The sequence below is a fragment of the Megascapheus bottae genome, chromosome 4, assembly GCF_031878675.1.
Source record: "Megascapheus bottae isolate mThoBot1 chromosome 4, mThoBot2.hap1, whole genome shotgun sequence".
Classification (NCBI taxonomy): Eukaryota; Metazoa; Chordata; class Mammalia; order Rodentia; family Geomyidae; genus Megascapheus; species Megascapheus bottae.
Window position 1 is genome coordinate 45,584,650 of NC_143512.1, and position 25,607 is coordinate 45,610,256.

The 25,607-nt window shown below is 39.2% G+C and overlaps 1 protein-coding gene across 3 annotated transcripts in view; it reads left to right on the top strand.

Moving 5' to 3' along the window:
- Tnpo1 (transportin 1) overlaps positions 1–25,607 on the top strand; it is a 92,068-nt gene that overhangs the window by 20,557 nt on the left and 45,904 nt on the right. For 2 of the 3 annotated variants that reach the window (XM_090331813.1, XM_090331810.1), the window contains exons 2-5: positions 11,083–11,196; positions 13,938–14,013; positions 16,160–16,309; positions 21,833–21,939. In XM_090331813.1, the coding sequence (XP_090187939.1) occupies positions 11,083–11,196; positions 13,938–14,013; positions 16,160–16,309; positions 21,833–21,939 (447 nt within the window). Of the gene's footprint in view, positions 1–10,907; positions 10,970–11,082; positions 11,197–13,937; positions 14,014–16,159; positions 16,310–21,832; positions 21,940–25,607 lie in introns of those variants that run through there. The other variant, XM_090331811.1, reaches the window with a different exon arrangement.

The following is a 25,607-nucleotide window of genomic DNA, read 5'->3' on the forward strand; positions in this document are numbered from 1 at the left end:
TCTGTCTGATAGATTGGTGAGTAGATGAACAGTGTTTAGTAGCTCTGACAGCTCCTTACTAAGTAGTATAAATTATTAACTTTAAAGTATGTATTTTTAGGTTTGGGGTTTTGTTAGAGGCTTTTTTTTACTCATCAATTATGTATGTTTCCATTCAGTGCCATCTACATTCTGTTCCTTTTTGTCCTGTATTTTGTCATTTCTACTATAACTAGGGCAAGCACTGAAGTGCATTAGGGTAAGAAATAATGAAAAATTTGAGGAGCAGGTAGATCAAGTTACTGAAGTGTTTCTCATCTGGTTAGGTTCCCAGTGGCTGGCTGTAATGTGCAGTGAAAGTTGAGTACCACTGTCTTTAAGTTGCTTAAGCATATACGGAAAGTGAGATCAACTGTGAAAGCTGTTAATCCAGAGTAGGACTCAATAGGAAGCTAGTTCTTTTGAAAGAGACAAGAGTGACATCAAAAGTTACCTATGGGACTGAAGGAAATGTATATCTCTCAAGAGAGCTATTGAATTCTTGTTGCTGCATGGAATAAAGGAGAAAAGGAGTGTATCAAAGAGCACTCCTTGCTTTTGCCCATTTTGAAGTTGTGTGGAGGGTGAGTGATTCAGTGCATTTGGCTCTGAAGTCCAGAGCATCTAGGCTTCAGCTCTGCTCATTACTGTCTGTGTGACCTTGGACATTGCTTAAGTTCTCTTAAGCCTATCTTCTTCTGAAAAATAGAGATAATAATAGTACATACTCATAGAATTAAATGAGATCATTCATTTAAAGAACTTAGTATAATAACTGACACGTAGAAGCACCTCATTAGTGATAGCAGGGTTCCTGCAGTTTCAGACGTTTGGTATCACACAGATTTGGAATTGAATGTCCTCAAAGGCTACAGACAATCTGAGCAGACTACTTAACCTTTTCAGACTTCTGTAACTATAAATTGGAGTTAATATCTATCTTATAGTACTGTTGTGACTATTAAATGAGTTGAAGTACAAGAAGTGCTTGGTTGTAGTCTGGATTGAATTTTGAGATCAAGTTTTTTCTTATCACCTACTAACTTTGATACCAGATCAGATTTTATTTTTAAAAAATATTTGTTGGAATCAGGAGTTTGGCCTAGTGGTAGAGTGCTTGCCTAGCATGCATGAAGAACCGGGTTCAATTCCTCATATAGTTGGACATGATGGTGTGGCTCAAGTGGTAGAGTTCTAGCTTTGGGGGGGAGGGGAAACAAGCCCAAGGACAGTGCTCAGACCTATGACTGGCCAAAAAAAAAAAAAAAAAATTGTTAATAAACCTTAGCGACTGAGAAGCATGTCTAGTAATCTTCCAAGGTTTCCTTGAACTTCTAAGAATTTATTAAAATTTCCTTTTGAACCTACTTCTCATTTATTCTTTGTTCTGTTAATCTCTCAGCTGTTAGATAGCAATAAGTTTGTGTGCCAGAAAATTAAAATTTTAACTTCTTAGTGTAATTCTTTTAAGAGGTAAATTGAACCATTTGCCCTAATCAGTCAGTCAAGAGTGATTTAAAACACACATGTCTCATACCATGTAACATATGTCTTTCCTGTTCTAATCTAATTGTGCTCATTTCCTACACTAGTATGGGCTCTCACCAGTTTTACTTTTTCCCTTTTCTATGTTGATCAAACCCCAGATTACTCTGTAAAATCTCTTCAAGAACTTTCTGGTTGTACTGACAGATATGATTTAACAGGCTTCTCTGTATTTTGAATCTTTGATATTTTAAAATTTTTCTTTTTTAGGGCTAGGAGCATGGCCTACTGGTAGAGTGCTTGCCTAGCATACACAAAGACACAGGGTTCAATTCCTTGGTACCATATACACAGAAAAAGCCAGAAGTGGTGCTGTGGCTCAAGTGGTAGAGTGCTATCCTTGAGAAAGCCCTAGAACAGTGCCCAGGCCCTGAGTTCAAGCCCCAGGACTAGCAAAAAAAAAAAAATCCTTTTTAAAGTTATTAGTCTATTGATTTTTCCCTTTATACCCGAATTTAGGTTCAATTTTCAACTAAGTTTCATTAAATAATTGTTTTCCCTAACTAGTACATTCTTTTTTTATTATTGAAAGATTTTATTAACACTGATTTTTACATCATATTTCAAATGTCATGTTAAACAAGTATTCAAAAAGGGAATCTCTATGTGCAATCATTGGCACATACATTTTAGAATATAATTAAAATTAAGCTGAGAGTTTGTATGCCATATATTCTTTAAATTATATTTCTGATTTTGCTTTTTCCTTGCTTATTAGCTTTTTATTTATTTATTTATTTATTTTGGTCATGGGACTTGTCCCTGAGCTCTTCAGCTCAAAGCTATTGCCCTGCCCCTTGAGCCACAGCACCACTTCTGGTTTTCTGGTGCCTAATTGGAGGTACGAGTCTAATAGACTTTAGTGCCCAAGCTCGCTTTGAACTGCGATCCTCATATCTCAGCCTCCTGAGTAGATAGGATTCCCGGTGTGAGCCACTGGCACCTGGCTTAGAGCATCTTTTTATAAAAACATTGAATAAGAGACATTTACTATGAAAAGTCTACATATCTGACTGTCATTCAACAAATGATTCAAGATATTTTTTGTTATTGTTGTTGTTGTTTTTGCCAGTCCTGGGGCTTGAACTCAGGGCCTGAACACTCTCCTTGGGCTTTTTCTTCAAGGCTAGCACTCTGCCACTTGAGCCACAGCACCATTTCTGGCTTTTTCTATGTATGTGGTACTGAGAAATCAAACCCTGGTCTTTGTGCATGCTAGGCAAGCATTCTACCACTACCACTAGGCCAAACTCCTGGCCCGATTCAAGATATTTTAAGCTCTATATTTATCTTTGTTAAAATAAAATAATACTTGGATGCCTACTCAAAACAAGGGAATATTGTGAATATTGGATTTTTATATTTTGATATTACGTCTGTACTGATGTTTTAAATTTATTGTTATTTTTATAGTAGTAAAAATAAGGTTTCTTTTTGTCTACTAAAATCAAATATGTGACTTCTGTTTTGGCAGAATGGGGCCGAGCTCAGGACTTCTTTCTCACTTGACCTGCTCCACCACTCAAGCCACACTTCAAGCCCTTCTTTTTACTGTTTGTTTTTGTTATTATCTCTTTTCTGCCTTGGGAGAATTGTGATGCTTGGAATTTCAGCCTCCTGGGTAGCTAGGATTACAGGTTTGAGTTATCAGGACCTAGCTTGTGATTTCTTTAGTATGTAAAAGCATTTGTATGATTAGTTACCAGTTTACAGAAATTGATGTTTCTCTTGAAAAAGCTTAGAGAAAGAAGTCTGGTTTCTTTTGTTGTTTGTTTTGGTGTTTTAAAGTCCAGGCTGGCATTAAACTTAAGATCCTCTTCTGTCTCATCCTTTTCCTAAGTGCTAGGATTGCTGGTAGGTACTACCAAGGTAGTAAGAGTAGACTCAGGAATTAGATTAGTTGGATCTGAATCATAGCTGTGTCATCTGCTAGCTCATGATGCAGTCAGTGTACCTTTATTTAAAATGTGGTTAACAGTAATAACTCATTGAGTTGTGAAGTTATGAATGCTTAGAACCTGCTGCATACTCAAAACTATGTGTTACCAAAATTATTGACAAAAGAGTAGAATGTTGAAGGTTTTTTGTTTTTGTTTTGTGGGTCATGGGGCTTAAACTCTGGGCCTGGGTGCAATCCCTGAGCTCTTCAGCTCCAGGCTACTTCCTTACCCCTTGAGCCACTTCCCTTTTCTAGTGATTAATTGAAGATGATAATCTCACATCCCATAATCCTTAGATCTCAGCCCCCTAGGATTACAGGCATGAGCCACTGCACCTGCAGTGCCTGGCTTATTTTTATTTTTTGTCCATTGTGGGGGCCTGGGCCCTGTTTCTGAGCTCTTTAGCTCAAGGCTACTGCCCTACTTCTTGAGCTACCGCACCACTTCCAATTTTCTGATGGTTAATTGGAGATGAGAGTCTCATGGACTTTAGTGCCTGAGCTGGCTTTGAATGGTGACCCTCAAATCTCAGCCACCTGAGTAGCTAGGATTACAGGCATGAGCCATTGCACCTGGCTCTTGTTTTTGTTTTTGTTGTCCTGGTATGGGGACTTAAACTCAGGATCTGGGTGCTGTCCCTTAGCTTTGTCACTCAAGAATGGTGCTCTACCTCTTGATCCATGGTTCTACTTCTGACTCTTTGATGGTTAATTGGAGAGAAAAGTCTCATGGCCTTTCCATACAGATTGGCACAGACAGGTCTTTGGAACTGTAGTCCTCAGATCTTGGCCTCCTGAGTAACTAGGATTACAGTTGGTTTGAGCCAACAAGTCTAAAAATTAAGGACCAGAGTTTTGGATAATATTTTCTCTTTTTATGAAATATGACTACTACTCCTCAGGGTCAAGTTGGGCAGTTAGGTTATCCTATGGTTTCTCCTGTCCTTATTGCAGTCTGATGAGCTTTCAGAATCATATTTATTATTGAAAATAAATGTAGGAAGTGGTACTGGGGCTCAAACTGGTTGAGCTCTAGCCTTGAGGTAAGGAGCTCAGGGACAGTGCCCAGGTCTACAGTTCAAGCCCGAGGACTGACAGAAAAATAAATAAATATAACACTGAAATTATAGAGGTGAAGATGAACTTGTCCTTCTCAAAGTCTGCTCCCTAGCAGGATTAATCCTGGTCAGAGTTTTTAATTGGATCATATCTTTTCTATTAGATTTACATTCCAGTTTATAAGCTTTCATCATGGACTGTCCTTAAAATCCAGATTTCTTAACATGTCTATGAAGTCCTCCTTGTCTCTGCCTTCCTGTTGGATTTGCTTTTGCTTTTTGGTAATTTCTAGTAGGTCTCAGATGAAAAGCCACTTCCTCAATGAAGTCTTTTCTTGGTCTCCTTACTCCATTAGCACAATGCCCTTCTAGTGTCTAATATTTCCCAGGGCCATAGCCCCTCCACTGAGGCACTGCTGCTCTCCAGCAGAGACCTTATGGCTGCAAGTGCTCTTTTTATTTACAAGGTAAGATGTTCACAATGGAGAATTGTCCTCAGCCTCTCACTCATGAATGTCCTTATAGGTCACATAAGTGAAAAGCATATGTTTATAGATTTCACAGTCAAAGCCTTAGTATATGTATTTATACACACACAACATTTGGCAAGGTAATAGGATTTTCCCATAATAAAACAATTTAAAAAAAAAAAAACCTATTGCGTTACTGAAGAACAGTTGGACGTTGTTTTGTTTGGAACTCTACCATGAGTTATTTACCATTTGGGGAAATCATGTTACTGGTGGCAACATTTATTCATAGTGATTCAATATAGAGCTAGAAACACCTGATTGTCTGACAGATATTTGTTTGCATTTAATTGAAATTAGAAGTAAATATTAAAATACTGGCCCAGATGAAAAAAAACAATTCTCCTTTTCCTAATAATATGTTTTTCTCTCATTACTCTTCCTATATACTTCATTCATAGACAATTTCTCTCTTGCATTAAGAACATAGTGTGAGACAAAAACTTGTATTTACCCTGGAATTTCCAGTGCACATTACCATGCACATTAATTACTTAATATTTAATCAATTGAATTAGTCACAAAACGGTAGTAGTATTTATTTAACACATGTTTATTGAATCGGACTCTGCTAGTCAAAGAGTACAAAAAGACAGTGTCCTTGCTTTCCAGGAACACATGATCTATTGCTGATATCTTTAAGTAAATAAAATATAATATGATGCTTTTGAGAATGGAATTTGCGGTGAACTAAGTTTACAATGAAAAACACTTAAGTCTTGTGGGGAAATTCTGGAAAAATCACAGGAGGGAAATTTGTATTTAGTGTCAATCATAGTAACAAGGCAGACTGAATAAATATTTGGAAACCAGGCATGATGTTACATGCCTCTGTAATCTACTTTCTTGGGAAGTGGATTAGGAGGCTCCCATTTCAAGACCTACTGGGGCAAAAGTTAGTACTATCTTATCTCAGAAACAAGTCTGATGTGATAAGGCATTTATGTAATCCCAGCTACTCAGTAGGCAGAGGTAGATGGATCACAGTCCAATGCTGACCCTTGCAAAAGCTGGAGACACTATGTAACACAAGCCAAAAGAACTGGGGTCATGGTTCAGTTGGTAGAGCCTTTGCTAAGCAACTACTACCAAAATAAATGAATATTTGGGAACTCAGTGAAGGGTAGCTCAACAGAGTGAAAAAAGAGGTTGCAAATGGTCAAGTTTAGAGAGGACATACTAAACCCTGTAAGTAAAGAGCCATTTCATAGAGTCTAGCTTTTATCTCCCAATGGTAGAAAACCATTAGTTTATTAGAGGTACCTAACACAAAGTCATTACAGCACCATTTTATAGTTGGAAATGGAGGCTGTAGGGATTAATTTACTTGCCCAGATTTTTATAGCTACTGAGAAGACAACTTTAAGATTCAAACTCAAGTCAGCTGAGACTTCATCTCCTGTCCTTCCAACAGATAAGAGACATTGTCATAAGGCACAATTTTCAGAGAGCCTGGCTTCTCTGCCTGTACATATTCTCAACAATAACAGATTCAAAATGTGTTTGTAAATTTAACATTAACAAGTTGGGACCTGATATGATTTGCTTTTTACAGGGTATTTTTTAATATTGGTACCAGAGTCTCTCCTTGGGGTTTCTCAAGGCTAGTGCTCTTACCACTTGAGCCACAGTGCCACTTTGGCTTTTTCTATGTACCTAGCACCAAGGAATCAAACCCAGGGCTTCCTGAATGCTAGACAGGCACTCTACCACTAGGCCATGCTCCCCTTAAAGGAGAAAATTTTAAAGTACTACTTTTTGTTTGTTTTGCCAAGTCCCGGGGCTTGAACTAAGGGCCTGAGCACTGTCCTTGGGCTTTCTCACAGCTAGAGCTCTACCACTTGAGCCACAGCACCATTATTGGCTTTGTCTATGTACGTGGTACTGAGGAATCAAACCTGGGTTTTTGTGCATGCTAAGCAAGCACTCTTATCACTAGGCCAAACTCCCAGCCCCAGTACTACCTTTTTTGAAGACATTTATTCCAAAAAGAATAGCTCAAGTAGTTCAAATAGCTCAAGAATAGCTCAATTAACTTTGGTAAGAAAATCAGTATTAGGGCTGGGAGTTTAGCTTAATGATAGAGTGCTTGCCTAGCATGCATGAAGACCTGGGTTCGATTCACCGCATACATAGAAAAAAGCAAGAAGTGGTGCTGTGGCTCAAGTGATAGAGCTCTAGCGTTGAGAAAGCCCAAGGGCAGTGCCCATGCCCTGAGTTCAAAGTCCAGGACTGGCAAAAAAAAAAAAAGAAAAAGAAAATCAGTATTAATCTTGATATTTTATTTAACTAACACAAATGTTATTTAAGTAAATGATCTCTGCCTCATATGATTCTAGCCTGTGTGGTTACCTTGAAATAATACTTCAGATATTATCTATTTAACCAATGAATGACTACTCTGGGGTAAGATTCTTCCCAACTTTAATGGCTATTAAATGTGGTAAGTTCTGGACGTAGATGGTGGTAATGGTTGTATAACATGACAGTGTGTGTGTGTGTGTGTGTGTGTGTGTGTGTGTGTGTGTGTGTAAATAATATATATATAGTTTGTTTGTTTGTTTGTTTTACCAGTCCTGTGGCTTGAACCCAGGTCCTGGGCACTGTCCTTGAGCTTTCTCAAAGGTAGTAGCACTCTACCATTTGAGCCACAGTACCACTTCCAGTTTTTTTTCCCCTGTGTATGTGGTACTGAGGAATCAAACCCAACACTTCATGAATGCTAGGCAAAAACTCTACCACTAGGCCACCCTTCCAGCCCACAGTGAGATTACACTTAATGTCACTGAACTGTACACTAAAAATGATTATGCTGATAAATTTTACTTAAGTATATTTTGCCACAGTTTAAAAGAAAAATGATGTATGCAAGTTGAGTGCCCTGATAACTCTTACCCCAAGAAATTATCAGTCAAATATTTTTGAGAGCCTTTTGTTACAAAGGTATTGAGGAACATCTCAAGCAACATTTTCTAATCAGACATTCTGAACACTGAACAGTTTGAAAAAAAAAAACTTATTTGAGTGCAGGCTAAAGAAAGAAGGTTGGTAATGACTTGATATTATGGGAGGACATCCTTAAGGGGGGTGTGGTGATGAAGATGCTTTTTACCGTAGACCACTGTTGGCCTTAGCTTTAGTTCCTTATGTAGAAGGGTACCTGAAGGGTTAAGTGGACACCGGAGGAGTTAATACATAATGGCAGATCAGCTCAGAACTAAAACTTAACATGCAATATTCATATTGTTGACAAGTATGCTGCATAACATTTTGGAAAGTAATATTAACTATTAGTGTTGACTATAAAGTAGTATTAACCATTAGATTAGCCTAATAATTCCTCTGCTGTCCTACTAACGTTATGGGACATTGGCATGAAGGTCTTTGTAGGGTTTTCTTTGGTGATATTTGTAATGGCAAAGAATTAGTAACTGTGGAAGTCAAACAGTAAATAATTGGACAAATATGTGCTATCCATTTGAAAGACAAATGTATTTATTAAAAGATTTACATTCCCATATTTTGGCCTGGAATGGTGGTCATGCTAGATTATGAGTTAAAAGTTGTAGAATGGGGGCCGGGAGTTTGGCCTAGTGGTAGAGTGCTTGCCTAGCATGCATGAAGACCCGGGTTTGATTCCTTGGTACCACATACTTAGAAAAAGCCGGAAGTGGTGCTGAGGCTCAAGTGGTAGAGTTCTAGCCTTGAGAAAAATCCAAGGACAGTGCTCAGGCCCTGAGCTTAAGCCCAGGACTGGTAAAAAAAAAAAAAAAAAAAAGTTGTAGAATGGATCACATGTAGTGGCACATACCTGTAAATAACCAGCTGTCAAAAAGGGAGAGGTAGGGGGAATGAAGGTAGTAAAAGGCTGGCCCAGAGCAAAAGTGGATGGCCTTATCTCAAAAATCAGCTAAAGCAAAAAGGACTAAAAGTATGGCTCAATTAGTAGTGTCCTTGCCGACCAAGCACAAGACCCTAAGATCAGATTTAGTATTGTTCGCCCAAAGAAGAGAAAAGTGATATTATAAAAGTATATGCTGCATATAAGTAAATACCAAGTATGTTGGGACTGTAGGAAGGTGTAGAAAGATTCGTGTCAAACTTAAAACTGATTCACGGAAGTAAGCTTGGTGAAAAAATTAATTTTCCTTATATAACCATATTTATTATGGTAATATACTTCATTCAGTTTCTTCTTGAGTTCCTTCAGATTTGAAGAGAAGGAAAGAGAAATCTCTAATAGAAATTCTACTAGGTTAATTGGAGGGTTGATAGCTGTGTGTGGGCAGCAGTGATCTCCATCTTATTTGGGTACACAGCTGCGTTCGCTTCAACTGTAATATAAAAAGCACAAAACAACTCTTACATTATAAAATTGAATGTACATAAACAGAATGAAGGCTGGAATAAAAACACCAATATTTCATAGGGGTTATGTTCAGAGAACATTTATGGGGGTTTTTTGTTGTTTAGGAAGTCAGTTGAAGGGGGAGAGCAAAGTCTGATTAGAGGATATAAAGAGAAAATAAAAGTGGAGAAGAGAGAATGAAGCATTTTATGTTTTGGGGGTTTTGGAGGGGGGATTTTTTAACTAGTCCTGAGGCTTGAACTCGGGGATCTAGGCTCTGTCCCTGAGCCCTCTCTGTGCTCAAGGCTAATGCTTTACCACTTGAACCAAAGTGCCACCTCTGGCTTTTTCTATGTATTTGGTACTGAGGAATCAAACCCAGAGCTTCATACATGCTAGACATGCACTCTACCACTAAGCCATGTTCCCAGCTGGAAAAAGCATTTTAAAAGGAAAGAAAAACAAGCCTAACTAGAGAGGTTTAATAATGTCAGGGGGGGGGGGGGGAAATTAACACCTACTAGGAAAGGAGTTTTTGCTATAGTTGTCAAAACCGTCATCTAATAATGGAGTCCTGGTTAAAATCCTCTTCTTTATCAAGATGTCTTCTCTTTTATAGGTTTTGTTGTTTTGTTCAAGAATTTAGTTTTAATAGGACCATCATTGACCTAATAATCTCAATTGGCTATACCAGATGCAATTTAAGAAACCTTGTCTTCTGTGTCTTCTCGGACTAATTCAAGTCATTTGCTCGGCCTTTTTTCCTCCTCGGTTGCCAAGAAGGGGCAAATAATGTATCTCACTAGGTTTCAGAGAAAGTAAAATGAAAGAAATGTGAGAGTAACAGAATTCAACACTACTCAATTGTGAAAAATATTGGTCTTGATTTTCCTTCAATCTAAATTCTGTAGTTGTAGAATGTAATTCTTTCATGATAGAATGTATCTAATTTATTGAGTCCAACAGTTGAAGCTTATGAAAGAATGCATTTTTTTTCAGCCAGTTTCAACATAGGTTTCATTTACCATCTTATGGAGTATGTATTGACTTCACTGAGTCGTGGATATTTTAGCTCGCATATCAATACTGCTTTATCAAACTGAAGTGTAAACCGTTTTCTAAATATTGTTTGGAAGTGGGGAATTATATCTTCCCCCCATTCCAGTCCTTCATCGCTTACCCCTCCCCCTGTGTTTGCTTAAAATAATGGCCCAAATTAGGTTTCTCTGGGTGATTTGATGAGGACTTGACTTGATGACCCCTCCCGCCCGCCCGCCCGGGGTGAGCCAGCGGCCTGGAGGTTGGGCCGGGAAGCTCGGTGGCACTAGGACCCAGGGGGCTCCCGTGAGCGGATCTTGGGGCCAGATTGCAAATTCGCGGTGACTCAGTCTGGTCGGCTTCTCGCGCTCGGCGGCCGCGGCGGCAGCAGCAGCAGCGGCGGCGGCGGCGGCAGACGTTGGCGGCCGAGCTGCTGCGCGCAGTTGTGCGGAGCCTCACCGTCCGAGCTTCCACCGGCCACCGCGGCGGGCAGGTCGGGCGGCGGGGCGCGCGGGGGCCCGGCGGAGGCGGGGGCGCGGGGCGCGCGGGCCTGTGCACGGGGAGTAACCCTGGCTCCTCTCTTCCTGTGTCTGGCTTTATTTGCAGCAAACCAAGATGGAGTATGAGTGGAAACCTGACGAGCAAGGACTTCAGCAAATCCTGCAGCTGCTGAAGGAGTCCCAGTCCCCGGACACCACCATTCAGAGGACCGTGCAACAAGTATCCTTCCCGAGGCCAGGCCCAGCCGCCGCCCGCGCCGCGCGCTCGGCTCCCTCGGGCTCCCCCTCCCCCCGGCCGGCCGGCCGGCCCGCCCGCGCGCCCGCGCGCCCGCGCGCCAAGGCCCCGCCGCCCCTCCGGGCCGGGCCGGGCGGGCCTGGGCGCACGCGGTCCTAAGCCCCGCCACCCTCTCCTGGTGCCCCAGCCTAGGGCTCTCGGCCTCCGCTGCCGGCTTCCGGGCCGGCCGCCGCGGGAGATCCCGACATGTGCGCGGCGAGCCGCACCGCGCCCGCCACGTCCCCGCCCGCCGGACCTGCCGAGGGGGTGGGGAGCGGAGCTGATCCGGGCGGCGCGCGGCGAGAGTGGCGGGCCCACACAATGCGCCCCGGGCGGCGGCGGGCCTCGTGCGGCCCTGCAGACCGGAGCGCGAGGCCTGCCGGCCCGCGGCCCAGCCCGGCTAGGCGGCGGCGCAGGACTCCCGCCAGGCCCCGCCCTCGGGGCAGGACGTGGGGGTCTCACCCGGGGCCGCGCCGGGGAACACCTGTTGCAAGCTCTGGCATGCAAGGGAGATTTTCTTTTTAAAGCCTTGGCCCAAGGCTGACCACACAGTTGCCTAAGTGGTTACGGAGCGTGTTGTGTAGCGGTTTTTCTGCTAGTTGTAGCTGGGAAAGGTAAGAGTCCAGTGTCTGCTGTAGGCGTCCCCTCAGTGGCCTGGACTGTACTCCCACAGGCTCCAGCAGAGGACAAGGGACCTTTTTAACTCTGGTTCTCTTAAGCCTCAAGAAGTTCACTCTCTCCAAACGAGTCTGCTGTTTTTGCAGCAGATTTTTTAGCGGTGTTTGCCACATAAAATTTCAAACACTATACACTATAAAGGTGAAATTACTTACTGCACTGCATTACTGCTTCAATAGGTGACTAATAAGTACGCAGCTTCTTGGTTAATGCAACACTGCCCCTTAAAAAAAGGAGGAGGAGTAATGATTTCGATCTGCTTGGATTATTTATAAGACATTTTGTTTAGAATACTGTTGGTACTGAGGGGGGAAAATACAGTAGTGGGTGGGGGTCGTGTTGAAGCTTTTATCTGGAACTGACATGGTTTAATCTTATTTTTGTTGCAGTTCTGTGAGTGCCAGAAGCTGGTGATTAATTACAGATACTGTGTGGTACAATTATTAGTTCTTAATTTAAGCCAGCCCAGAATTGCATTGTAATTTTTTTTTGTGCTTACTGTGTATTAAGTACATTTTTGGTACCATGCTTGGAACAGTTCAGTAGTTAGATAAATACTTTATTGCATACCTGGAGCATGCATACATCCTTTGAGTAAGAACAAATGACACTGATGTTTCTGAGAGGGAAAAACCATATTTTAAGACTAAAAAAGGTGTATTGCTTTGTATTTTTAGAGTGCTAATGTTGACTGTGTTTTTTTGTGTCTCCTTAGGATAAAATATATTTAATTGTTGTTTTGTATATTCTTGAATACTTTTGGAGAGAGAATAGAAGAATAGAAGTAGAGATTGAAGTTGTAAGAAAGTAAGCCTTGGGAAATGAGGAAATATTTATAAACTTACTAGCATATCACCACACTAGTAATCTTAACCATTCACTAAAACATGATCCTTGTCTGGCTATTTCTTGGTTGGAGGAAAAAAGGTTACACCTTGGAATTTTAATAGAAAGTATACTAGATTATAATTTTATAAGTATACTAGTTTTAATAGGAAGTATCCAAAATACCGTATAGTTTGCTAAAATTTATGTTCTGACCTTAAACATAGGAGCCTCTGTAATAAATAACTCATTCTGTATATGGCATTTATATCATGGATATAATCATAAATTCAGATCTATTTAGCTAAAAGAAATCTTTTTGTGTTAGTAGAATGCGGTTACATGTATAATAAAGGTTGAGAGTTAGGACTTAAATGATTGAGAGACTGATTGAGAGACATTATTACATCAGTATTGCCTGCCATCCCCAGTGAAATACCTATATCAGTAGATGTGTAAGATCTTGGGTGGGGAGAAGATTGTAGAATTATTGTACATATCACCCCCTTTGTAGGCATGAATAGCATTTTATTTTATTTTTGTGTGTTGTAAAATAGAAATGAGTTTAATTTTCAAATCATCTTTTTATGTTAAAAAGTATTTCAAGTTTATTTTTCTAGACCTTTAAAATGCTTGTTTTTATTTTTTTGGGATGCTTTCATTTTTAATAGTTGAGCATATTTTTGGTTAGGGTGCTTGAAAGTTGTCAGGTCTCTTTAAAATGTTTTTGTTGTTGTGCATGCTGCAACTGGGTTTTCCTTTTGTTGTATTGAATGTGATTGATAGAATATTTCAGCATAAAGTACTGAAGAGACCTACTGAGCACTAGTGTGTTTTTGAATAGTTTATCAATTAATAAGCCAGCCACAGGATTTTTTATTATTGTGCTTTAAAGTGCTTAATTCTGTGGCTGGGAGTTTGTCCTAGTGGTACAATGCTTGCCTAGCATGCACGAAGACCCGCATTCCACTCCTCGGTGCCACATACATAGAAAAAGCTGGAAGTATGGAAGTGGTGCTATGGCTCAAGTGGTAGAGCTCTAGCCTTGAGAAAAGTCCAAGGACAGTGCTCAGGCCCTGAGTTCAAGCCCCACGACTAGCAAAAAAAAAAAAATAGAAATAAAAAAATTAAAATGCTTAATTCTTTTTCATTAGAGAACTTTCCTTAACTACTGTTTGTTCTAGAAACTGGAACAACTCAATCAATATCCAGATTTTAACAACTACCTGATTTTTGTTCTTACAAAATTAAAATCTGAAGGTAAGTAGGGTTTGTATTGATAATTAGTTGTCTTTAAAACTGAACATATGCTGGGAATTACTTACGATTTCATTTTGTAGTAACCATGTGCTTAATCTACGTGGGATATGCAGTATCACTACTCCCCTAAGCATTCAGCTGCGTAAGTGTTAACTGGGGGTTAATATACACAGTTCTCAACTTCACAAATGAAAACTGAGTCACATGCAAAATTTGCTTTTGTGTTTTGCTTCATTACTTGTACATGAATACAGGACTGGTTTTTTTGAATACAGAGATCAAACCTAAAGAAAAGTTGTTAGTCTTTTGAACTGTGTAGTTCTACGTTTTTAAAGTATACATGAAACTTGCTCGAAATACACATTTTAAATTTTAATTTTATGGCACTTGGAGGCCTAACTAATCTGACTTTCAACTTATTTGTTTCTAATAACTATGTTCTACTAGACTTTCACAAATAATTTATTGAGTACCACCTCTTTGTTTCCAAGGGCCTGTAAAGTACCTGTTAAATAAAAGAAAGCTCTCCCCTTCAAGGAGCTTATATAGCACAGTGAGAAGTGTTAAGTATTACTTGAGCATTGAATATTCCCTACCTGGAACACTGTCACATTGAAGATATTCAATACTTACTGACGGCTGGCCTCTAAATGGAATTCCCTTTTCAGTGACTTTGAGAAGCTATATTAAAAACACTACTTAGAGTAGTAAACTAACAAGGTTGATTGATTTAGACTGACTCTTGAGTCATTTAACCTTTCTTGCTTCTTTCAGCTATAAAATGCCCATGTTAGACAACCAGACCATCCGTAAGATTTCTGCTCCAACCTCTAGCAGGTTAATGATAGTAAAGTCTTACAAATCTTTATAGACATTTACTTTTTGATTATTCATACACACTATGGTGATTTTTATTGAATTCTTTTCAAATGATTTTCTACTTAATTTTGTGGGTTTTCATTTGTGGTTGAGGGACATGTTAGAAAATAGGTTTTAAAACTTAGAATTCTTTCAGCATATCTTTAAATCAACAGTAAATATTCTAGGTTAGTAAATATTTGATACATTATTTCTCAATATAGACTTTTTGGGCACAATAATTTGCAATCAGTAATCCATACTAAGCACTGTAAGTATAGCTCATTGGTTGAGGGCTTACCAGACATGAATAAAGAAAATCCTGGTCTCATCCCGAGCGCTGCGTAAACCAAAATGACAAAAATTTCACACTATTTTTTAAAGAATAAAACATTTAGTAAAGGAAATGTTCTAATCTGTAATTAGACATTTTTTGAAAATTTCAATTATATTTAATAATCTTTGTAATCATGTTTTTACCCTAGATTCCAAGTATTAAATTGTTACAGTATTATACTCACTAAAGCATTCACATAGCAACAAGAGTTTAGGAGTCCTTACACGTAGACTTACTAATTACAAAACCATGTACTTGTGATTATTCAGATCATCTTCACCCTGTTATGCATGGTCCTCAGATACGCTTTTTCAAAGGACATAATAGGAGTTTCATATTTGGGGAGTTTTATATATATTATTTCTTCTTGACTGACTCCTTACTTTTCTCCACTAGACTACATGTCTAGTTTCTCATTTAAGAATTGACATTGCTGGGTACTGGTAGAGGGGGCTGAGATTTTAGGATCAAAATTCAAAGCCTGGTCTGGCAGGAAAGTCTGAGTGACTCTTAACCTCCAACTAACTACTGCTAGAAAAGCCAAAAGTAGAGCATTATTAACTCTGAAATAAATTGTACTGTTAGCTAGGTGCAGTGTCTCACATCTGTAATCATAGCTACTCTTAGGATTGAAGTTAATAGCCAGCCCAGGCACTAAAGAGGGTAATATTCTTATCTCCCATTAGCCACCAGAAAACCAGATGTGGTGCTGTGGCTCCAGGGATAGGGCGATAGCCTTGAGCTCAGGGACAGCGCCCAGGCCCAGAGTTCAAGTCCCATGACCCACAAAAAAAATTTTTTTTTAATTGTAATGTTATTTTTTAATAATCATTTGCCTTTTTATAGTACAAAATAAATTGTATTGTTGCAATCAGCTATTGAATAGAAGTAGTACTATTGGCATATTTTTAAACTGCTTTGAAACTCAATACTGGTGTTACTTTATTGCAGATGAACCCACAAGATCATTGAGTGGTCTCATCTTAAAGAATAATGTGAAAGCACACTTTCAGAACTTCCCAAATGGAGTTACAGACTTTATTAAAAGTGAATGCTTAAATAACATTGGTGATTCTTCTCCTCTGATCAGAGCCACTGTTGGTAAGTTATAATACTTAGTTTATTCTATTTATAATGGAATATTTATAGTGATGGTATATTTTGTAGCAAATTTTATTGTTTGTGATTAGTGATAGAAGGGACATTTTCATTGACATTTATGTGTTTATGAAAGTGTTAACAGTTAAGGTAAAAAGCTCTTTTACCCAATGTAATGTAACTGAGTCACTGGTAGTTAGTTGGTTAATAAAAATTCAAGCAATGGTATTTTGAACCAATGTTTTCTTTGATTATGCAGCTGAAGTTCCTATTACCTGTCTTCAAACTTGTGTAATGCTTGGAGTGTAATTTCCAGTGTAACTTTTACATGTCAAGCAACCTTTTTGTTTTATAGAAAACAATGTTCTTTTTTTTGTGGGGGGGGGGCAGTCTTGGGCTTAAGCACTGTCCTTGGGCTTTCTCAAGGCTAGAGCTCTACCACTTGAGCTTTAGCACCACTTCCGGCTTTTTTCTATGTACAGAGGAATTGACCCAGGTCTTCGTGCATGCTAGGCAAGCACTCTACCACTAGGCTAAACTCCTGGCCCGAAACAATGTTCTTTAATAAGGGATTTTCCCCTTGATTGTTATTAGCCTTGCCTTACACTTAAGTGAGTAGCAGATTATTTAGTTTTTTTCCAGAGTGTTTAACGTGCTTCTAAAACAAGAATAACTTAATAATCAATTAAATTTCTTAGTTATAATGTTAGGTACATATATCAGTGAGTGGCAACAGATAGGCAGTTCTCATGCCTTGTAAATTAAAAGCTCTGTGATTTCTCTGCAGAATTTTTTTTTTTTTGTGGTCAGGGCTTGAACTCTAGGCCTGGGTGTTGTCCTGAAGCTCTTGAGCTCAAGGCCTAGTGCTCTACCACTTTGAGCCATAACACTTCTGGTTTTCTGGTGGTTAACTGGAGATAAGAGTCTCACAAACATTTCTGTACCCAGACTGGCACTGAACCATAATTCTCATATCTCAAACTCCTGAGTAGCTAAAATTACAGGTGTGAGCCACTAACCTGTTCCTGGCTTACACCTATCTTTTTATAGTACTATTTCGTATAAGCTATAGTTCTTTATATCCTAAATTTAAAAGATTAGAAGTAATAGTATTGGAGAACAGAGTGTGGTGGTACTTACCTAAAATTCCAGCACTTATAGCTGGAGCAAGAATTTTGAGGTAATACATAGTGATATCCTGTTTTAAGTACTAGTAGTAGCTGGGCACTGATAGCTCACCCCTATATAATCTTAGCTACTTAGGAGCATCAAGGTTTGAAACCTGCCTGACCAGGAAAAGTCTATGAAACTCTTCTTCAATTTACCACCCTACTCCCCCCCCCCAAAAACAAAACAAAACAAAACAAAACCTGAAGTGGAGCAGTGGCTCAAGTGGATAGATAACCGACCTTAAGCATAATGGCAGAGGACAGTGCCCAGCCTTTGAGTTTCAAGTCCTAGCTAGGACTACCAACCAAAAAAAAAAAAAAAATGTAGTAGTATGGTAATAGTATTGGAGAAAAGAAATGGTGTAATCTTCCAGGTACTACTGGACTTCTTTCTCCTTTGTAAATGTTTTCAAACATTTGGAAGCTCTTATGTTTTTACATCTTGATAACTTGTTTGTAGAAGATAAAAGGTCATTCATTGAATTTAGTTCTATTTCCCCAGATATCCTAATTTTGAGGAGTCTCAGAAGTTTTCAATGTAGAAACAAATCAAGAATTTTTGCTTCAGTCAAGGAAGCTTCAGACATTAATTCAGCATATTGCCAAATAGCATTTAGAATTCAATCAAAAACATTTGGGAATGTGAAAAGATATGTGGGTAGAAATACAGATGAAACAATTGACAATTATGATGGCTGAACTTTCATATACACATTGAGTGTCCCTTATCAGAAATGTTTGGAGTTGGGGCCAGGAGTATGGCCTAGTGGTAGAGTGCTTGCCTAGCATACACAAGCGGCCCTGGGTTTGATTCCTCAGTATCTTTTTCTGTGTAGAAAAAGCTGAAAGTGATGCTGTGACTCAAATGGTAGAGCACTAGCACTAGCTCAAGGACAGTGCCCGGGCCCTGAGTTCAAGCCTCAGGACTACCCCCACCCCCCAAAAAAAGAAAAAAAAAGATTTGTTTGGGGTTTTCTATTTATATAGAAATTAAAACTTAAGCCTCTGTTACCAAAAATATGAACTGTCCTGAAATCTGAATCTTTTGATTGAAGGTCTTCCTCCTGCCTCTTCTCTCAGATCTCTTTCTTCCATACTGATTGAACTCAGGGATTCATACTTGCTAGGCTGTGTGAGCCATGACCATCCAGTCCCACTTTTGGTTATTTTGGAAATGGAGTCTACTGAATTTTTTGCTAGTCCTATCCTTGAATCACCATTCCCCAAACCTTAACCTTCTGAATAGCTGAGATTGTAGATATGAACTACTTAGTACCTAACAAAAATGTTTAAATTTTCTATAAAAGTCTATAATATTTTAATGTTAATTAGCTAAAGCTATCAGTTTGAAATAAGTTACAGATTGGATAGTTAAATTGACATATGTGGCTAATTAAGATAAAAGTATTGGCCGGTTGCTCATTGGTTCATGCCTATAATCCTAGCTACTCAGGAGGCTTAAGATCTGAGGATTGCAGTTCACAACCAGCTCAGGCGGGAAAGTCAGTGAGACTTTAAAGAAAACTGGAAGTGGAGCTGTGGCTCAAAGTGGTAGAAGGTTAGCCATGAGCAGAAAAACAGTGCAGGGACAACACCCAAGCTCTGAGTTCAAGCCCCACCACTGGTTTAATAATATTATAAAGTACTGTATCCACAGAATCCAAAATAAAAGCAAAAACTAAAAATTTTACTTTTGTCTTGATCTTCCTCTACTATGAATTAGATGAGTTAAGTTTAGAATTTGTTAACACATCAACATTCTTCAGTACTTTGTCTTGGGGTACTAGGATTTGAACTCGGAGCTTCAAGTCTCCCAAACTCTACCACTCAGCCATGCCTCCAGCCTCCATTGAAAGCATATCCAAAGCTTTCTCTTTATTTTTAAGCTTAGGAAAGAATAATTGGCAAGAAGCAGGCCATGCTGCTTTCAAATCTTTTTGAGAACCATCTTACTGTAAAGGTTATATCTTAAAGACGCTGTCAGTAAATCTGATGAATAGTTAATCATGCCTATAAACCTAGCTACTTAGGAGACCGAGATGTTCTCAGATGGAGGCATTCTTGGGCAAAAACGTAAGTTGGACTGTAGGGGCCGAGAGTTTGGCCTAGTGGTAGAGTGCTTGCCTAGCATGCACAAAGACCTGAGTTCGATTCCTTTGTATAACGTATACATAGACATGGTGGAAATGGTGCTGTAGCTCAAGTGGTAGAGCTTTAGCCTTGAGAAAGCCCAAGGACAGCACTCAGGCCCTGCCTGAGTTCAAACCTCAGGACTGGCAAAAAAAAAAGTTTTACTTTAGACATGATTGGGGGAAGAAGAACTTTCCAAGTCCCATGACTGACAAAAATAAATAAATAAATTTTTCCAGTAGCTTTGTTCAGTAAAATTTTGTTTGTTTGTTTCCCTCTCACTGTTGAGAGCAATGTTCTCAAAACTTAGAAGTGGAAATTCAAACAAAGTTTATCCACACTGTTTAATTTCTATTCTGAAGTAATTAAATACATCTCACTGATTTTTCAAGGTAACTCTGTAGTTTCCTTTTTCCATTTTTGCAGGATAGTAATACAGCTTAGCAAACATATAATTTGTGAAATGTCAGAGTTTATGCTCTAACATTACTTAAAGGTACAGAATTACCGACATGTTACTTTTTTTTCTCTTCATTGAATCTTTTTTTTTATTGTAATTAATAGAAGGGTTACATTATATTCGCCAGATAGATCATAATTACTTCTTTTTTTCTTTTCTTTTTTCGCCAGTCCTGGGTCTCGAGCACAGGGCCCAGGCACTGTCCTTGAGCTTTTTCATGAATGGCATTCTACACTTAAGCCATGAACTACAGCACCACTTCTGGCCTTCTCTGTGTATGTGGTACCAAGGAATCAAACCTAGGACTTTGTGCCAATCATGACACTGGGAATTTGGCTTAGTAATATAGTGCTTGCCTATCATGCATGAAGCCTTGGGTCAATTCCTCAGTACCACATAAACAGAAAAGGCCAAAATTGGTACTTTGGCTCAAGTGATAGAGTATAAGTCTTGAGCAAAAGAATTGGTCAGGCCCAGGCCCTGAATTCAAGCTCCCAGGACTGGCAAAGAAAAAGAAAAACAATGTGTACCACCCAGCTTCCAAATTCCAAGACTGCCTTTCTGGCCATTGATGGGAATTCTTAAAGGAGTGCATAGCCTTGTCCACATGAAAGGTAGTGTTACAGAGCAAATAAACATGTAGGATCATTCTTACCTACTTTATTTTTCTGTATCTCATTCCTGGCTATGATTCAAGACTAAATAGGGGAACTGTTCTTACCTTCTTGATGTATCTTTTATTGTCAATTGTAGAGTTTAAAGAATTGAATTCTGAGCCTGAGCACTATCCCTGAGCTCTTCAGCTCAAGACTACCACATTGAGTCACAATGCCACTTTGGAGATAACAAGGACTTTCATGCCCAGGCTGGCTTTAAACACCGATCCTCCTCCTGAGTAACTAGGATTATAGGCATAAGCCACCTGCGCTGGCTTAATGTATTTTTTATCCAAGCCCAACAGACTCATAAACTCATCAACCAGTGATAAGAGCTAATAGAATTTTGGTATTTTTTTTCCCTGTTCTTTTTTGGTTTTGTTTTTGCCGGTCCTAGGGCTAGAACTCGGCCTGGGCACTGTCTTTGGGCTTTCTGAAGGCTAGCCCTCTACCTCTCAAACCACAGCACCATTATTGGCTTTTTCTGGGTATGTTGTACTTAGGAATGCATGCTAGGCAAGCACTCTACCACTAGGCTATGCCCTTAGTCCTTCTCTGTTTTTCTTTAGGTAGGTTGTATAAAACAGGAGTTCATAGTTTTTAGTAATTCTAAAATGTGAATTGATTTTAATGTGAGGATATCTTTAGTTTTTAAGAAAAAAAAAATCTGTTTTACTGAGCCAGGTACTGGTAGCTCATGTCTGTAACTTTCAGCAATTCAGTAGAGTGAGACCTTAGGATGTAGATTTTAAGCTAGGCCAGAGTGCTTCCCCCTCTCCCTCCCCCCAACCCTGCAAAAAAAAAGGAAGTCTATAAAACTCCAGTTAACTAACAAAAAGCCTGTCCTTGAATCAAAAGGCCAAGTGGGGGGTCTGAGGTACTGATTTCAGGCTACACACAGACAAAATAATCTGTTGTACTGATACTTAGTAGATTCTTTTAATGAAAAACTGGTGTGAAGATTAGAATTTGCTGTGGGACTTTTCCATATATATATATATATATATATATTGGCTGTGGCATTTATAAATGTGGGTCAGTGAATGCTTTGGAAAAGGTAAGCTGAATGTGGCTGCAGCTGACTTTTCTAAAATGCATGTTGTCTTTCAAGGTATTTTGATTACAACCATAGCCTCCAAGGGAGAATTGCAGAATTGGCCTGACCTTTTACCGAAACTCTGTAGCCTGTTGGATTCTGAAGATTATAACACCTGTGAGGTAAGGATACTTGCCTCTTAGACTTTTTTGTTTTTCTTGCAATACTGTATAACCACAACTTTTTCAAAAACATTTCATCCAAAATATACAACTTCAAAATTCAGAAACCCAGAGTTACTCTTATGCTTGTGATAATTTATCTTCATTGTTTTCTATGAAGAATATAACATAGGCTGTGAAAAATTCTAGCTAATCAGGTGACTAAGACTTGGCGGTTGAGATTTTGAAGAAGTCTCTGAGATTCTATCATTAGTTAAGTGTCGACTAACTAGAGAGTTAAGGTGTGCCATCTGTGAGCTCACAAGCCCTATGTTCAGTCCCAAGAATGGAGAAAAGTACATAACATTAAACAATTCTATCTATCCTACAAGAAATTACCTCCAGTTTTCTCTTTTAAAATTGTTCTTGGGACCCTGCTAATATTAATTTGCATACTTAAGTTTTACTGTCTTGATCTTCTTACCTTCAAAATGTGACTTATTGGGCCAGGAGTTTGGCCTAGTGGTAGAGTGCTTGCCTAGCATGAACGAAGACCCAGGTTCAATTCCTCGGTACCACATACATAGCAAAAAGCCGGAAGTGGTGCTGAGGCTCAAGTGGTAGAGTGCTAGCCTTGAGAAAGTCCAAGGACAGTGCTCGGGCCCTGAGCCCAAGCCCAGGACTGGCAAAAAAAAAAAAGGCAAAATGTGACTTATTTCATTCAATTTTGTGAATGTTAGTTTCTCTAAACAGTTTTTATGCTTGTTGTTGAATAGCATTTTTTTTTTTTTTTGGCCAGTTGTGGGGCTTGAACTCAGGGCCTGAGCACTGTCCTTGGACTTTCTCAAGGCTAGAGCTCTACCACTTGAGCTACAGCACTACTTCCAACTTTGTTTTCTATGGATGTGGTACCAAGGAATCAAACCCGAGTCTTTGTGCGTGGTAGGCAAGCACTCTACCACTAGGCAAAACTCCCAGCCCCAAGAACAGCATTTTTTTTAAATAACATTTCATGTGTATCTATCTTGTCAATTTTTTTTTCATTTACCACAAGATAAATAGAAACTTCTATTTGAAGAAGAGAGGAGTGTCTATAGATTTTGCTTTTTCTACAGTTTGTCAGTGTTGAATAGTAAAAGTCTCCTAAAAATGAGACTTGAGACTAATTCCTTCGAACCCTTGTAATAATCTTTTAGAATTACATTGATAAAATTAGAACTTACTCATTCATTAACAGTTGAAAACTTTTTAAAAATGCTTTGTGATGGAAAACAAAAGGTGGAAATTTAAATGGGCACTGCTCAAGAATAAAAAGTTTAAACTGCTTTAATAAAAAATTATATGACAGTATTCTCATCTCAACTACATATGTAGGCTTTACAGGTATTGATAGAGAATGGTTGCTGAATGTTGATTTCATTGAGTTATATTTTCTCTGGGCAGGGTTTGTTTGAATATAATTGATACAAGGAAGGAGAAAAAGAATAGAGAGGAAAACATTTCCTGTTCCTCATGCAGAAAATAAGTATTTAGACACAAATTCTCTACCAGCTTTTATTTTTTTTTAATTTTTTTATTGTATTTAATAAAAGGGTTACATGATATTTGCCAGATAGAGGTGCATTAGTTCACATACATTGATACCCTTCCACATATCATGGTCCCCATTACCCTCTCCCCACCCCCTTTACCAGCTTTTATAAACTGAGCAAATACATATAGTGCAAGGGTCTCAAAGTTGTGCTGGTAAGGGAACTACCTGCTTTTTTAGCTTATTACCTGGTTTTAAGTTCTATGTCTGGCTCTTCTTTATATTTCTTGAAAACAGTATTATTTCTCCATCTCCTCATATATTCACCCTGCCTGTTACTCCCCCCCAAACTGACTCTGGTCCCTTCAATTTTGAAAGGAGTAGCAGAGGGTCAGTAATCGGTCTTCTATAGCTTCTTTATATTATCTGAGTGGCCTTGGCCCTGCTGCGAAAGAGGCATTAAAAAGCCATTTCTTTAGTTTAGAAGATAGCAAGGGAAATTCAAATGTCAGGATTCATTGGATCATAAGAAGCAAATTTACATATAATTTGATTTTAATACTGACTTTTAAACTTTTTTGGGAGGAGGGCCCTCACTTGGGGCTTCCAGGTTCTTAGTGCTGTCCCTGAGCTGTTTTTGGCTCAGGGTTAGTGCTCTACTACGTGTGCCACAATTTTGCTTTCCACTTTTTGGCACTTAATGGGGAGATAGGAGTTCGGTGGACTTTCCTGCCTAGTCTGGCTTTGAATAATGATCCTCAGATCCCAGCTTCCTGAGTAGGTAGGATTACAGCTATGGACCATTGTTGCCTGACTAGAGCTAAAACCTTTTTTAAGACTTTGTATTCAGGCTGGAAGTTTTGCCTAGTGGTAGAGTGCTTGCCTAGCATGCACGAAGACCCGGAAGTGGCGCTGAGGCTCAAGTGGTAGAGTGCTAGCCTTGAGCAAAATAAAGTCCAAGGACAATGCTCAGACTGTGAGCTCAAGCCCAGGACTGGCAAAAAAAAAAGACTTCATCTTCAAATATAGTGATTTCAATATGACCATTAAAATCTCTAATAGTTAATATTGTGTTGGATTTCTTTTAATTAAATGTACATTTCTATATTTAATAGATTTGAGGCATTATAAACTTAAATACTGAGTAATTGCCTTAAAACTATCTTTGGCTAGACTTTTTTTTTTTTTTGCCAGTCCTGGGCTTGAGCTCAGGGCCTGAGCACTGTCCTTGGACTTTCTCAAGGCTAGAGCTCTACCACTTGAGCCTCAGCACCACTTCCAGCTTTTTTCTATGTATGTGGTACTGAGGAATCGAACCCGGGTCTTCATGCATGCTAGGCAAGCACTTTAACCACTAGGCCAAACTCCCGGCCCCCCCCTTTTTTTTTTTTTGGTTGATCATGGTGCTTGAACTCTGGGCCTAGGCGTTGTCTCTAAGCTCTTCAGCTCAAAGCTAGCACTCTACTGTTTGACCCACAGCGCCACTTCCTGTATCTTTGTTTAGGCACTTTTAAGATCGACTTTATAGAGAAAAGGCACTGAGGTGGTTATGGTGCATAGAATTTCTGTATAGTATGCAACAACTCTGGCTTATGCCTTTGGGGATAAAAATGACTATAAGGAAGTAGTTGTGGATTTTGATTACCTGCCCTTTTAACAGATTTTTATCACTAGCTACTCATGCATGTGTGTGTGCGTGCATTCCTGGGTGGGTGAGTGTGTGTGTGTGTGTGTGTGTGTGGATGTGTATGAGCTTGGTGCTAGTCCTAGGGCATGAACTTGGAGCCAGAGCTTTTTTGTTCAAAGTCAATGCTTTGTCACTTGAGCTCCACTTTGAGCTTTTTTGGTAGTTAATTTGGAGATCAGAGCATCAGGGACTTTACTTTGTGGTCTGGCTTTGAATGGTGATCCTCAGATCTCATCAGAGTATTTAAGGCATGAGCCACCAGCACCAGCATTATAATTGTCTCTTAATGATATTAATACTGTATACTTAAAGGGCCTAGAGTTTGGCCTAGTGATAGAGTGCTTGCCTAGCATGCACAAAAGATCTGGGTTCCATTCCTAGGTACCATATACATAGAAAAGCCAGAAGTGATGCTGTGGCTCAAGTGGTGGAGACTAGCCTGAATGAAAAATCACAAGGACAGTGCCCAAG